This window comes from Phocoena phocoena, chromosome 20, assembly GCF_963924675.1.
Source record: "Phocoena phocoena chromosome 20, mPhoPho1.1, whole genome shotgun sequence".
In the NCBI taxonomy this organism is placed as follows: Eukaryota; Metazoa; Chordata; class Mammalia; order Artiodactyla; family Phocoenidae; genus Phocoena; species Phocoena phocoena.
In genome coordinates, this window is record NC_089238.1 from 14,048,885 (window position 1) to 14,061,523 (window position 12,639).

At 36.4% G+C, this 12,639-nt stretch overlaps 1 protein-coding gene across 1 annotated transcript; it reads left to right on the top strand.

The window, feature by feature from the left end:
* The first annotated feature begins 556 nt into the window (after positions 1-556).
* On the top strand, positions 557-12,310 carry LOC136141225 (zinc finger protein 30 homolog). Its single transcript, XM_065899408.1, has 4 exons — positions 557-565; positions 3,805-3,931; positions 4,932-5,030; positions 10,941-12,310. Exons 1-4 carry the CDS (start codon positions 557-559, stop codon positions 12,308-12,310), a joined length of 1,605 nt encoding a protein of 534 aa, XP_065755480.1.
* The last annotated feature ends 329 nt before the right edge of the window (positions 12,311-12,639 follow it).

The window sequence follows — 12,639 nt, forward strand, 5'->3', positions numbered from 1 at the left end:
GTGTGGCAAAGTTTGGGAAATTCTTGTCTGTACTGTTTTCTGCCTTCAGGGTTAGGGAGGCAAGTCAGATTCCTGACTCTCAGAAGGAAGTTCTGGTTTAGATGATGTAGCCACTTCTCAGCTGGGGAAGGTGGGAACGAGGGGAGATGGCTCTGCTCAGGACAGGTCTGGACAGCCTATGCTCAGGTCCAGATGGGCCTCGCTGGGGTGGGGAAGTAACTGGAATCTCTCCTGCTAAAATGGCAGGATATGTCCTACCATGCAGGGGAGTCTGCTCTATGTCTATCCTTGTGCAACGATTTTCCTGTCATTTTGGGGAGGGCATGTCTAAATTACCTCTTACCTTTCATCACTTGTTTGTGTGTTGGGAGGGGCGGGTAGAGGGGTGTTGCATGTAGGAATGGAAAAGTGGTGTGTTTTTAAAATTTGGGAGCTGTGAGGCAATTTTGTTCTTATGGCTTCATATTCTTCCCCCAGCTCTTAGCTTCTGTGGACTCTGCTTCTCCAGCAAATGACCCTTGAGAAAAACTAACCAGTTTCTTGCAAATCTGAAATCATGGCTCATGTAAGTTGATATTTCTCTCTATTTGAAATGCTGTAATTGTTTTAAGGTTATGTAGGCATTTTCATTAATTATCCCAAAACTTCCTAACAGAGCCCCATCCAACAACTTTTCCCTAGTTGCTCCCACTCTAGTGAAGGATGGAACCAGACAGCCTGGCCCCTCCTGTGTGCCCCTCTCTGTGTGAATTGACCAAATTACTCAAGGTCTCCTGTGTGTTCATTCTTTGTCTAGAGCAGAGATAAAGCAGAAATGAAGTCGCTAGAGGGAGACAACTGATAGGAGACTCTCAGGACTGGAGAACATTTTAGAGCAGCACTGTCCAATATTAAAAATACGAAATTAGTGCCTTATTAGCACAGTAGGCCTCATGTCAGTCTCATAATAAGTAGAGAATAATATGCAAGGCACATATGTAATCTTTTGTGTCACGTTTTATTTATTATTAAAAACATTTTTTTAATTAATTAATTTTATTTTATTTGGCTGCCTTGGGTCTTCGTTGCTGCGCGCGGGCCTTTCTCTAGTGTTTTGGCGAGCAGGGACTACTCTTCCTTGTGGTGCGCAGGCTTGTCATTGCGGTGGCTTCTCTTGTTGCAGAGCACAGGCTCTAGGCGCGTGGGCTTCAGTAGTTGCTGTACATGGGCTCAGTAGTTGTGGCTCAAGGGTTCTAGAGTGCAGGCTCAGTAGTTGTGGCACATGGGCTTAGTTGCTCCACGGCATGTAGGATCTTCCCAGACCAGGGCTGCAACCAGTGTCCCTTGCATTTGCAGGCGGATTCTTAACCAGTGTGCCACTAGGGAAGTCTCTAGAGTTATATTTTAAAAAGAAACGTGCAGTTAATTTTAATGCTTTATTTAACCCAATATAGCAAAATACTATCATTTCAAAATGTAATCAGTATAAAAATTATTGAGGTATTTTACGTTCTTTTTTTTTCTCTAAAGTCTTCAATATCTGGTGTATATTTTATAGTTACAGCACATCTAAATTTGTACTAGCTACAATTCAAGTGCTCAGTAACCGCGTGTCTAGGGTAGCATATTGGACATTGTAGCTTTAGAAATTTTGTGTAACCTAAATTGTAAATATAATTTAATATGTTTAAGAGTATAGAAATAATCTAAATACAATCATTATTAAGTCCAACATATCTATTAAATGGAGTATTTTATAATAAGTTTAAAATATTCAATAAAAGATTTGTTATAGGACTTCCCTGGTGGCGCAGTGGTTGAGAGTCCGCCTGCCGATGCAGGGGACACGGGTTCGTGCCCCGGTCCGGGAAGATCCCACATGCCCTGGAGCGGCTAGGCCCATGAGCCATGGCCGCTGAGCCTGTGCATCTGGAGCCTGTGCTCCGCAACGGGAGAGGCCACAGCAGTGAGAGGCCCACATACCGGGAAAAAAAAAAGATTTGTTATAACAAGGGAAAGTGCTAATGATACATATAGTGATGAAATTGGGTCTGGAAGAAATTCTTTAATTTTGTGCAAACTCTACTTTTTAAAAATAGAGATTTTATGGTTCATCTGGGGGGAAAAAATTCCATTGATTATTTTTTCTAACCCTTAAAGGGAAAGAGGTAGAGTAAATCACATTTCTGTTTTTGGCCACACCTTGCAGCATGTGGGATCTTACCTCCCCAACCAGGTTTTGAACCCATGCCCCCTGCAGTGGGAGTGTGGAGTCTTAATGACTGGACCGCCAGGGAAGTCCCTATAGTAAATCACATTTATTTTTTTTAGGCCCGTTGCTAGCAGTATTTTTATGGACACTATTTCAATTAATTGTGAAATTCTTTTCTTTTGTATTTACAATATTGTGTTAGTTTAAGGTGTACAGCAAAGTGATTCAATTATTTTTTTTCAGGTTATATTCTATTATAGGTTATTACAAGATAATGAATATAATTCCCTGTGATATACAGTAAATCCTGTTGCTTATCTATTTTATGTATATAGAGTAGTTTGTACCTGTTAGTACTCCTAATTTGTCTCTCCCTCCCTCCCCCTCCCCTTTGGTAACCATAAGTTTGTTTCTGTTTTGTATGTAATTCATTTGTATTATTTTTTTAGCTTACACATATTAGCGATATCATATAGTATTTGTCTTTCTCTGATTTACTTCACTTAGTGTGATATTCTCTAGATTCATCCATGTTGCTGCAAATGACAAAATTTCAGTCTTTTTTATGGCTAGCATTCAGTTGTACATCTTAAGCCAGTCTTCTGTTGATCAGCACTTGAGTTGTTTTCCATGTTTCGGCTATTGTAAATAGTGCTGCTGTGAACAATGGGGTTCATGTATCTTTTCAAATTTTTGTATTTTCGAGTTTTTGTTTTCTCCAGATATATACCCAGGAGTGGGATTGCTAGATCATATGGTAGCTCTATTTTTAGTTTTTTAAGGAACCTCCATTCTGTTCTCCATAGTGGCTGCACCAATTTACATTCCCACCAACAGTGTAGGAGGGTTCCCTTTTCTCCACACCCTCTCTAGCATTTATTATTTGTAGACTTTTGGATGATAATCATTCTGACTGGTGTGAGGTGATACCTCATTCTGGTTTTGATTTGCATTTCTCTAATAATTGGTGATGTTGAGCATCTTTTCATGTGCCTATTGGCCATCTGGATGTCTTCTTTGGAGAAACGTCTATTAGGTCTTCTGCCCATTTTTGATTTGGTTGTTTGTTTTTTTGGTACTGAGTTGTATGAGCTGTTTGTATTTTTTGTATATCAACTCCTTGTCGGTCACTTCATTTGCAAATATTTTCTCCCATTTGGTAGGCTGTCTTTTTGTTTTGTTTCCTTTTGTGCCCATCAACGGAAGACTGATGGTTTCCTTTACTGTGCAAAAGCTTTTAAGTTTGATTAGGTCCCATTTGTTTGTTTTTGCTTCTATTTCTTTTGCTGTTGGAGACTGATCTAAGAAAATATTGCTACAATTTAGTGAAACTCTGATTAATTACCTGAACATATCTGGAAATAAGTAAAATTAGGTATCCCACAGTTATATAGGAAGTTTCATCTGTAGCAGTAGTAGGCAAACTACAGCTTGTGAGCCAGATTCAACCCATGTCCTGTTTTTGTACAATCTATGAGTTAATTACTTTTTGAAAGAATTGTTTTTAAAAAGTAGGGAAAGGAGAAGGATATACAAATAGTGACAATATGTGGCATGTGGCCCTATACAGAAATAAATAATTTTACAAATAAAACATGGGTTTGTCATTTCAGGATTTGGTGATGTTCAGAGATGTAACTGTAGACTTTTCTCAGGAAGAGTGGGAATGTCTGAACTCAAATCAGAGGAATTTGTACAGAGATGTGATATTAGAGAACTATAGCAACCTGGTGTCACTGGGTAAGTTTATCTGTGTCAAGTAATGTAGAAATTCACATGACTGGATTTCAGGGCTATCCTTCTAAAAGCTAGCCAAATATCTGCTTTGTAGTTTTGGAATAGGCACCTTCAGCTGTTAAACTATTAAATAGCACCTTTAACTTCCCCATAAATCAGTGACATTTACATTTTCCTTTGCCTTTTCCATAATTGCTTCTCTTGAATGACAGTTTGATATAAATTCTTAGACGCTCAGAGCAAAACCATTTTCAAAGAAATCTGGTTTCGTACTGCTGTAGATGGTCTATTATCTATTAACTTACCTGCAATGTGAGTAGGAAGACAGAGGGGTCTGGCTCTACATACCTATTGAAAAAGCTTATACAATGTATATGATACTGGGTTAAATCAGTAGTTTGTAAAAACTCAAGTGGACACATTCAATTTATTGCAACAAACATTATCTTTTAATTGATTTATGATTAAAAGTTTAAAATATATGAACTTTGCATTTAACATTGGATGAATATACTGGCAAGAAACTATATTCCTTTTAGCAAAGTATTTAAAGAAAAGCAAAAATAGTACCTAATAAACATGTATAGTGCTTACTATGTACTAGGCACTCATCCAAGCACTTTGTTTATTAAGTCAAACCTCACACAGTCCTATACATTATTATAATAATGGTATACATTATTATTTTATATATTTTTATGTATTATTTTATATATTATTATATATTATTTACATATGGATATATATTATTTTTCCAGCTGAGAAAACTGAGGCCATAAGTTGTTCAGGTGACAGAGGCAGGATTTGAAACCATTGCTGTCAGTGACTACTTTCTCAAGAGACAGAGGCTGTATGAATTGGCAATTAAAATAAGGCACTATTCCTATCTCTCTGTTCTTGTGATCCTGAAGTAGCTCTAATATCAATGTTTTTCTGTTCATTTACTCTTCTTTGTTCTGAAGGCTCAGTCAGGTATATCCTTTCTGTATTATGTTTTCTCAAGGAGGATGTTCCGTTTCTAAACCAGATGTAATTACTCTGTTAGAGCAAGGGAAAGAACCCTGGATGGTTGTGAGGGATGAGAAAAGAAGACGGAGCCTAGGTGAGTAAGTGCTAATAAGGAAAGGTAAGCTATTGTGGCATGGCATATTCCTGCTGGTTGGGAAGGAGACACACCACTTAGATGTTGATTATGAAGGAGAGACCTGAAACCTAGGAAGAAAACTTAGATTTCAGCCTGAACCACCAAAGAAATTTCATCTTTACTTCCATTTACCTCTTCTTTCTTCACTGTCATGTTTCTTTCTCATTTCAATGGGGGAAAGCTTTCTTCACCAAAGATCACCATTTTACCTGTATTTTGCATCTAATTTCTTTCTAGCTCATCTTTTGTATTTGGCTTTTATGTATGTATTTCTTCATTGCCTTCTTTTCATGGAGTTTACGTTGTAGTAGGGTAATCATACAATAAACAAGTGGATTACTAAATATCATGAAGTGATTAAGTATTATAAAGAAAAGTGAGTAGGATAAGAATATGGAGAATTATGGTGGGTTAATGGGGTAATTTTAGATAGCGTGGTCAGGGAAGAAGAACCAGTTAGCAGAGGCTCTTCAACTTGTCAAAGATGGAATCGTTTGAGCATCTGTATACATAACTGCAATGTATTGCAACCACATAAAATACCGCATGCTTAATTCCATAAATTCTTAATGATGCTAACAGCAGATTGTTCACCATTGGAAACTACTAGGGAACTAACTTATTTGGAAAGCATAATTTTAAAAGAAAAAAGAAGCATTTATCCTGTCTTCCTTGTAAGAACTGTACCAATAGGTAATAGATGGAGGGATGTTTTTCTTAATAAAAGTATTCACTGAATAAATGAAGAATGATAGAATATTATCACTTTGGAACCCATAGTGAGCTATTGGATCTAGGCACTGAACCAGTGCTGATAGCATCACAGAAATAGAGACAATGAATGAGGGGGTGAATGAAAGGATACAATATGACCTATGAAGTGGGCCTAAGTCTAATGGAGCTTCTAAAGCCACCAATTTATTGGAGGAAGATAGAGGAGCATGTTCTATTACACCTTGGGAATATAGTCAGCAAAATTCAGAATATGAGAAACGCTATAGGGTCAAAAACAGTTCTTCAGCAAATAAATTGTAAGGGAAATCAAAAGATAGTAGGACAGGGACTTCCCTGGCAGCGCAGTGATTAAGAATCTGCCTGCCAATGCGGGGGACATGGGTTTGATCCCTGGTCCAGGAAGATCCCACATGCCGCAGAGCAACTAAGCCCATGTGCCACAATTACTGAGCCTGCACGCCTACAGCCCATGCTCCGTGGCAAGAGAAGCCACTGAAATGAGAAGCCCGTGCACCACAACGAAGAGTAGCACCTGCTTGCGTGCAGCAACGAAGACCCAATGCAGCCGTAAATAAATAAATAAATGTTTTTAAAAGATAGTAGGACAGTCTGTAGGTTTTAGACATGTAGAAGACATGTCAACCATTGAACATTATGGACTTTGGATCAGTTATTATTTTTAAATTGTTTAAAATTTTATGTATGAGATAATTGGAAGTGTGAACACTGATTTTTGATGTTCTTAAAGAATTACTGTTCATTTTTTCAGATTTGGATAATGGTATTATGATTTTTTTTTAAAATCCTTTTAGAGATACATCCTGAAGTGATAACAAAAAACATTATATTATGGGATTTGCTTCAGAAAATGTGAGGAGAGTGGATTAGGGTCTGCATAGGCCAGTACTGGACTTGGTTGGTGGTTGCTGAGGCTGGCCATAGATACATGGACATTTATAATTACTCTTCTCCTTTTGTGTATGTCAGATATGCTCTGTAATAAGATTTTGTTTCTTTTAAAGTTATTGGGAGATGAAAAGAAAGTGAGAAGTGAGGCAGTGATGAAAATAAATATATATATAACTCTTGGAGGAATTTTGCCATAAAAGCAGACACATGGGGTACAGGGAAAGTATCTTAAGATGTGATGAGGTATTAGAACATGTATATAGGCTGAAGGGAATGATTTCAAAGAGGGAAAATTGAGGGAGTAGAGAAAGAGGGAATTCTGTAAGCAATGACTTTCAGTAAATGGGTAGGAGTCGATTTATGAAGGAAAACCAATGCATGTGATAAGAATATGGACACAGGTTGGTTCGATAACGTAGTGAAGGGGAGAATAACATTTTTCTTTAAATTGCTTCTGATTTCTTGATGAAATTAGCAGTAAAATTATCAGCAGAATGTGAAGGTCATTTGGAATTCAGTATGGATTATTTAATATTGAGTTGGCCAAAAAGTTCATTTGGGTTTTTCCGTAACATCTTATGGAAAAACCGGAATGAACCTTTAGGCCAACCCCATATTTGATCAGTTTTGATTTTCAGAAGTACAGTTCTGTGGTTATAGGGTTTTAACATTTACAGATCTCTGGTTGCATTTACCCTGGTGTTAGTGTGCCTAAAAGTGCCTCTGTCATAAATATTCTGTATCCATATCATCTTGTATCAGCAAAGGTTATTGAAGACATCATATCTCAGGAAACTAATTAACTCTATGAACAGGTAATTTACTTCATATTTTCTTTTTAATTAAAGCTAGTATCCTGCAAATAGAAATAATGTTTCTCCTTTTACATTGCTTTAAGGTGGGTTAATATTTTGCTTTCACATTAGCATTATTTACTAGAATAAAGTCCTTTGATTCAGTAGAATACAAACTAATATTTGGTTTATTAATTTTGAGTAGTTAAATATTTTATATATGTCTCTTGATGTTTAGTTTGGCCTTTTGTTTTAGAGTTGGTCCAGTCAGTTTTTTCTTGATTAAATCATACATATAATGCATAGGTTATTATTTCCAGTTTCAATTTATTTAAAGTAGAACAAGAATCTAAAGATACTTGTAAAGCAAACTGTGTGCACAATCCTTCATGACTTTTTACATTTCCCATCAATCTTTACTATTTTCTCACTCATGCCTATTTTGAGAACAATGCAATGTGCATCCCTAGCCAGAACTTGCAAAGCACTGAACCTAGTTTTCATAGATAGAAATGGTTGTCTTTCAGTTTCTTGAAGGGGAAAGAACTGGCATAAACAAATTTGGGAACAATTATGGCTGACTTTTAACAGAAATCTTAAGATTACACTTCAGTTGTTTATACAGTTGACCCTTGAACAACATAGGTTCAAACTGCATGGGTCCATTTATACATGGGTTTAAAAAAATAAATGTGTATTACAGTACTGCATGACCTGGGGTTGGTTGAATCTGTGGATGCAGGACTGCAGATATGGAGGTCCAACGGTAAAGTTGCACACAGATTTTCAGTGGGGGGCGGGGGAGGGGGTGGTATTGTCCCCTCTAACCCCTGTGTTCAAGGGTCAACTGTAGTATAGTCTCCTAGATGAGAATGTTCAGCGTGCCAAGGCCTTAATCTGACACGTCGTTTAGGTGGGGAAGCCATATAAGTGCCTCTATATCCACACTGGGAATGTTTTGTTTGTTCTTTAAATTAAAACGTTCAACTTCTATAGGGTAAGTTTGATAACTTCTACTTTGTTTTTTATGAGTGAATATGGACATTTTGCCCTAAGTTTGTTTACACTTTTATTTTGTGCATTTTCTACTCACTTCCTTTATTCCATTACTTTTTCCATTGTTTAATGTTTCTTATACAGTTTGTATGGGCTTTTCTGCTGTATACACTTTCTCATTTTTCTTACAAATGTTTGGGCCTTCACTTTTGATTTTGACTGTGACTTTCCTTTAGATCACTGGTTTTTAATTTTTAATTTGCAAGTACATCCTTTGAAATCACCATCTTAATAACAACTGTCATACTTTTATACCTGCCTGCTTATTTACTACTGTTATGACTAGCTAATTACTGTTCATTTTATATATAATTTATATCTTATTTGTCTTAATGAGACCTTAAATTGTTCTTTTCCCCAAAATTTCTACAAAATTGTCATCGTTTTACATTGCTTTCTTGAATGGGGAGATAGAGACAGACAGACAGGAGGAGAGAGAGGGAGGTGGAGAAAGAGAAAGAGAGGAGTAAAGGAAGGAGAACAGGAGAGAGGGAAGGGAGGGGGAAGCATGGAGAAAGACACTCAGATTTCATAGGAGTATTTTCTGTGCCATTCATTTTTTTGTCTCTGCTCACAAATTATCTACACTATTTAAATCATTGTTGCCTTTTAACGTCTTTTTAGTATATCCTTTTTAAAGTAAACTTATTGAAATATGAACAGATATAAAAAATACAGAATTATAATATGTGGCTCACTGAATTTTCACAAAGTAATTATACATTGATTCAGAAATAGAGCTTTACTAGTATATCAGAAGCTCCCCCCTAACTTTCTCCAGTCATTCCTCCCTACCAAAGTTAACTACTAACCTGACTTCTAAGAAGTCCATAGATTAGTTTTACTGTTTTCAAGCTTTATAAAAATGGAATAGTATAAATTCTTTTATGCCTGGCTTTGTTTACTCACCATCATGTTTGTGAGAATGATCCATGTTGTTGTGTGTACTTGTAGATTATTCATTCTCATTGCTGTTACAGTTTGTCTCGTTGCTCTTATTGCATTGTATCCACATATCTTAATTTTCTTTGTCATTCTTCTGTTGATGAACACTTAGATTCTTTCCAGTTTGGGTATATTAAAAATAATGTTGCTGTATTGTAGATTTTTTAAAATACCTTTTTCTTTTTGAAAAATATTGAAATCTTATTTCAAAAATTTTGAGAAAATACACATTTGAGAAAAATACGTCTCTGCTCAGAATTTCATTAGCATGTTACTCTTTTATAAACCTGTTGCTGTGACTGAAAAATCACTAATATATTTTTAGGCAGTACCTAAATGGCATTGGCTATGAAGACTTCAGGGAGAATATAGGAAAGGGTATGAAGGAACAAAACAGGTTGAGTATTTGTAACATAGTGTGTATAGTTAATAAACTCAAATGAAGATAAATAAGTAGAACCTTTTATTACCTTGATCATGAAAGTGAGGTTCACTCACAACTATGCAACGGAGAAAATGATCTGAAGTGGAGATATCTGCAAGTGAAAGTGGAGAGGCCATTGGAAGGATGATCAGGTGTAAAGAAATTTTTCCACGTATGTATTTGATTGAGATAGCTTAGATGTGCTTTTGTTTCCCATCTCTATAGGAAGTGATAAAAAAGAAGGTGTAAGATTGGAGGCAAGGCAAAATATACATTTTTACTGTTAACTAATTATGGAAATTTAATAATTAATAGTTACTGTGTGCTATGGGTTTGTTATTCAGTGATAAGTGAAAGATTGTTTCTGCCCTTGGGGTAAGAAAATAGAATAAAAACTGGGAAAGTTAATGAATATACCACAGCAGAATTGAAAAAAGTGTTAAGTAAGGAACAAGTTATTGGGATAGAAAATAAAGGATATAAATTAGATGATGTCAGCACAGGTAGTTTTTCTGACTTTTATCATGATACCTAAAGGGTGAAAGGAACCCAACCATGTGGAGAGACCGCCAGCATTCCTGGGAGATTTAACAGCCAGTAAAAAGCTCTAAGAAATGGAAAGATTGTAACGTATTTTAGCAACTGAAAGGAGGTAAGTGTGACAGATGTAGGGTGCAAAGGGGGCAGTAGCTTGAGATGACATCTTTTGGTAAACAAAGGCCATGTTATTCATAATAAAGTGTTTCTACTGTATTCTTATTAAAAAGAGAAATCATTAAAAAGTTTAGGTAGCGATCTCAGACTTTGATTTGCTTCTGAATTATCTGGTCTTAACTCATTTTCTTTATCCCTCTTAGCTTTTTTCAAGCTACATGATTTTTAAAGAGTTTTTAAGCACATTTTCTTCAACTGGACTTTCTTTGCTATTATAAAATTTTTATTTGCTTATTTGTTTACTTTTTCTAGAATAAGAAAATAGCATGTGTTTATCTTATTTTCTTTCAGATTTGGAATCCAGATATGGCACTAAAAAGTTATTTGAAGTAAAGGATGTTTGTGAAATGAATGTATCTCAGTGGGAGATAATGGAAAGAATTAGAAGTTGTGGCCTTGAAGATTCCTTTTTCAGGAAAGATTGTGAATATAAAAAGTTTGAGGGACAAGAGGGTCCTCAGGAGGCGTATTTCAGGCAAGTGAAAAAAACCACCTCTGAAAAAATGCCCAAGAACAAAAAACGCACATCTCTTACTCTGTATCAGAGAATTCACAATAGAGAGAAACCCTATGAATGTGGGGATTGTGGGAAGGCTTTTAGAGTACGCCAGCAACTCACTTTCCATCAGAGAATTCATACTGGTGAGAAACCCTATGAATGTAAAGAATGTGGAAAAGCCTTTAGACAGTGTGCCCACCTTAGTCGACATCAGAGAATTCATGCTTCTGACAAACTCCTTGAATGTAAAAGATGTGGAAAAATCTTTACATGTGGTGCAGATCTTCGTGTACATCAGAGAATTCATGTTGGTGAGAAGCCCTATGACTGTAAGGAGTGTGGGAAGGCCTTTAGAGTGCGAGGACAACTTAATCTCCATCAAAGGATTCATACTGGTGAGAAACCCTATGAATGTAAGGAATGTGGGAAGACCTTTAGACAATATGCACACCTTACTCGACATCAAAGACTTAATATTGCTGAGAAATGCTATGAATGTAGGGAATGTGGGCAGGCTTTTCTGTGTAGTACAGGCCTTAGAGTACATCACAAACTTCATACTGGTGAGAAACCCTATGACTGTAAGGAGTGTGGGAAGGCCTTTAGAGTGCGGCAACAACTTACTCTCCATCAGAGAATTCATACTGGCGAGAAACCCTATGATTGTAAGGAATGTGGGAAGACTTTTAGCCGTGCCTATCATCTAACTCTCCATCAGAGAATTCATACTGGTGAGAAACCTTATGAATGTAAGGAATGTCAGAAGTTCTTTCGTCGTTACTCAGAACTTATTTCACATCAGGGTATTCATATTGGAGAGAAACCCTATGATTGTAAGGAATGTGGGAAGGCCTTCAGACTGTTCTCACAACTTACTCAACATCAGAGTATCCATTTTGGTGAGAAACCTTATAAATGTAAGGAATGCGAGAAGACTTTTAGACTGCTCTCCCAACTTACTCAACATCAGAGTATTCATACTGGTGAGAAACCCTATGACTGTAAGGAATGTGGAAAGGCCTTTAGACTACATTCATCACTTATTCAACATCAGAGAATTCATTCTGGTGAGAAACCATACAAATGTAAGGAATGTAAGAAGGCATTTAGACAACATTCACATCTTACTTACCATCAGCGAGTTCATAAGGTCATTAAATAATTATTAGAAAGCCATCCGTTGTGAATTTTGTGTTAAGGGGCAGTAGAAAATAAATTCTGGAGGAAAAGTGTTTGAATGTAGGAATCCCTTTTGCTTCATGCTCAAAATTAAAATAAGAGGTTTTAAAAGAATAGGTTAATTTAATTAATATATAGAAATATTTCATCACCATTCAAACCATGTTAAACTTTAGGAAGTTCTTTCTAGAAAGAAACTCTCTTAAAGGAGTGAATGTGGAAAAGCTTTTGATCTTACCTGTTATCACCTCTATTCTTTCATCTGTACAGTGTACCTATGGAAGTTGCCAGGGCACCAACTCATTCTGGAAA

Bases quoted from the DNA above. Each gene is read 5' to 3' on its own strand.
- LOC136141225 (XM_065899408.1), top strand. The intron at 3,932-4,931 runs GTAAGTTTATCT...TGTTTTCTCAAG, and splicing joins TAGCAACCTGGTGTCACTGG to GAGGATGTTCCGTTTCTAAA. The intron at 5,031-10,940 runs GTGAGTAAGTGC...ATTTTCTTTCAG, and splicing joins GAAAAGAAGACGGAGCCTAG to ATTTGGAATCCAGATATGGC.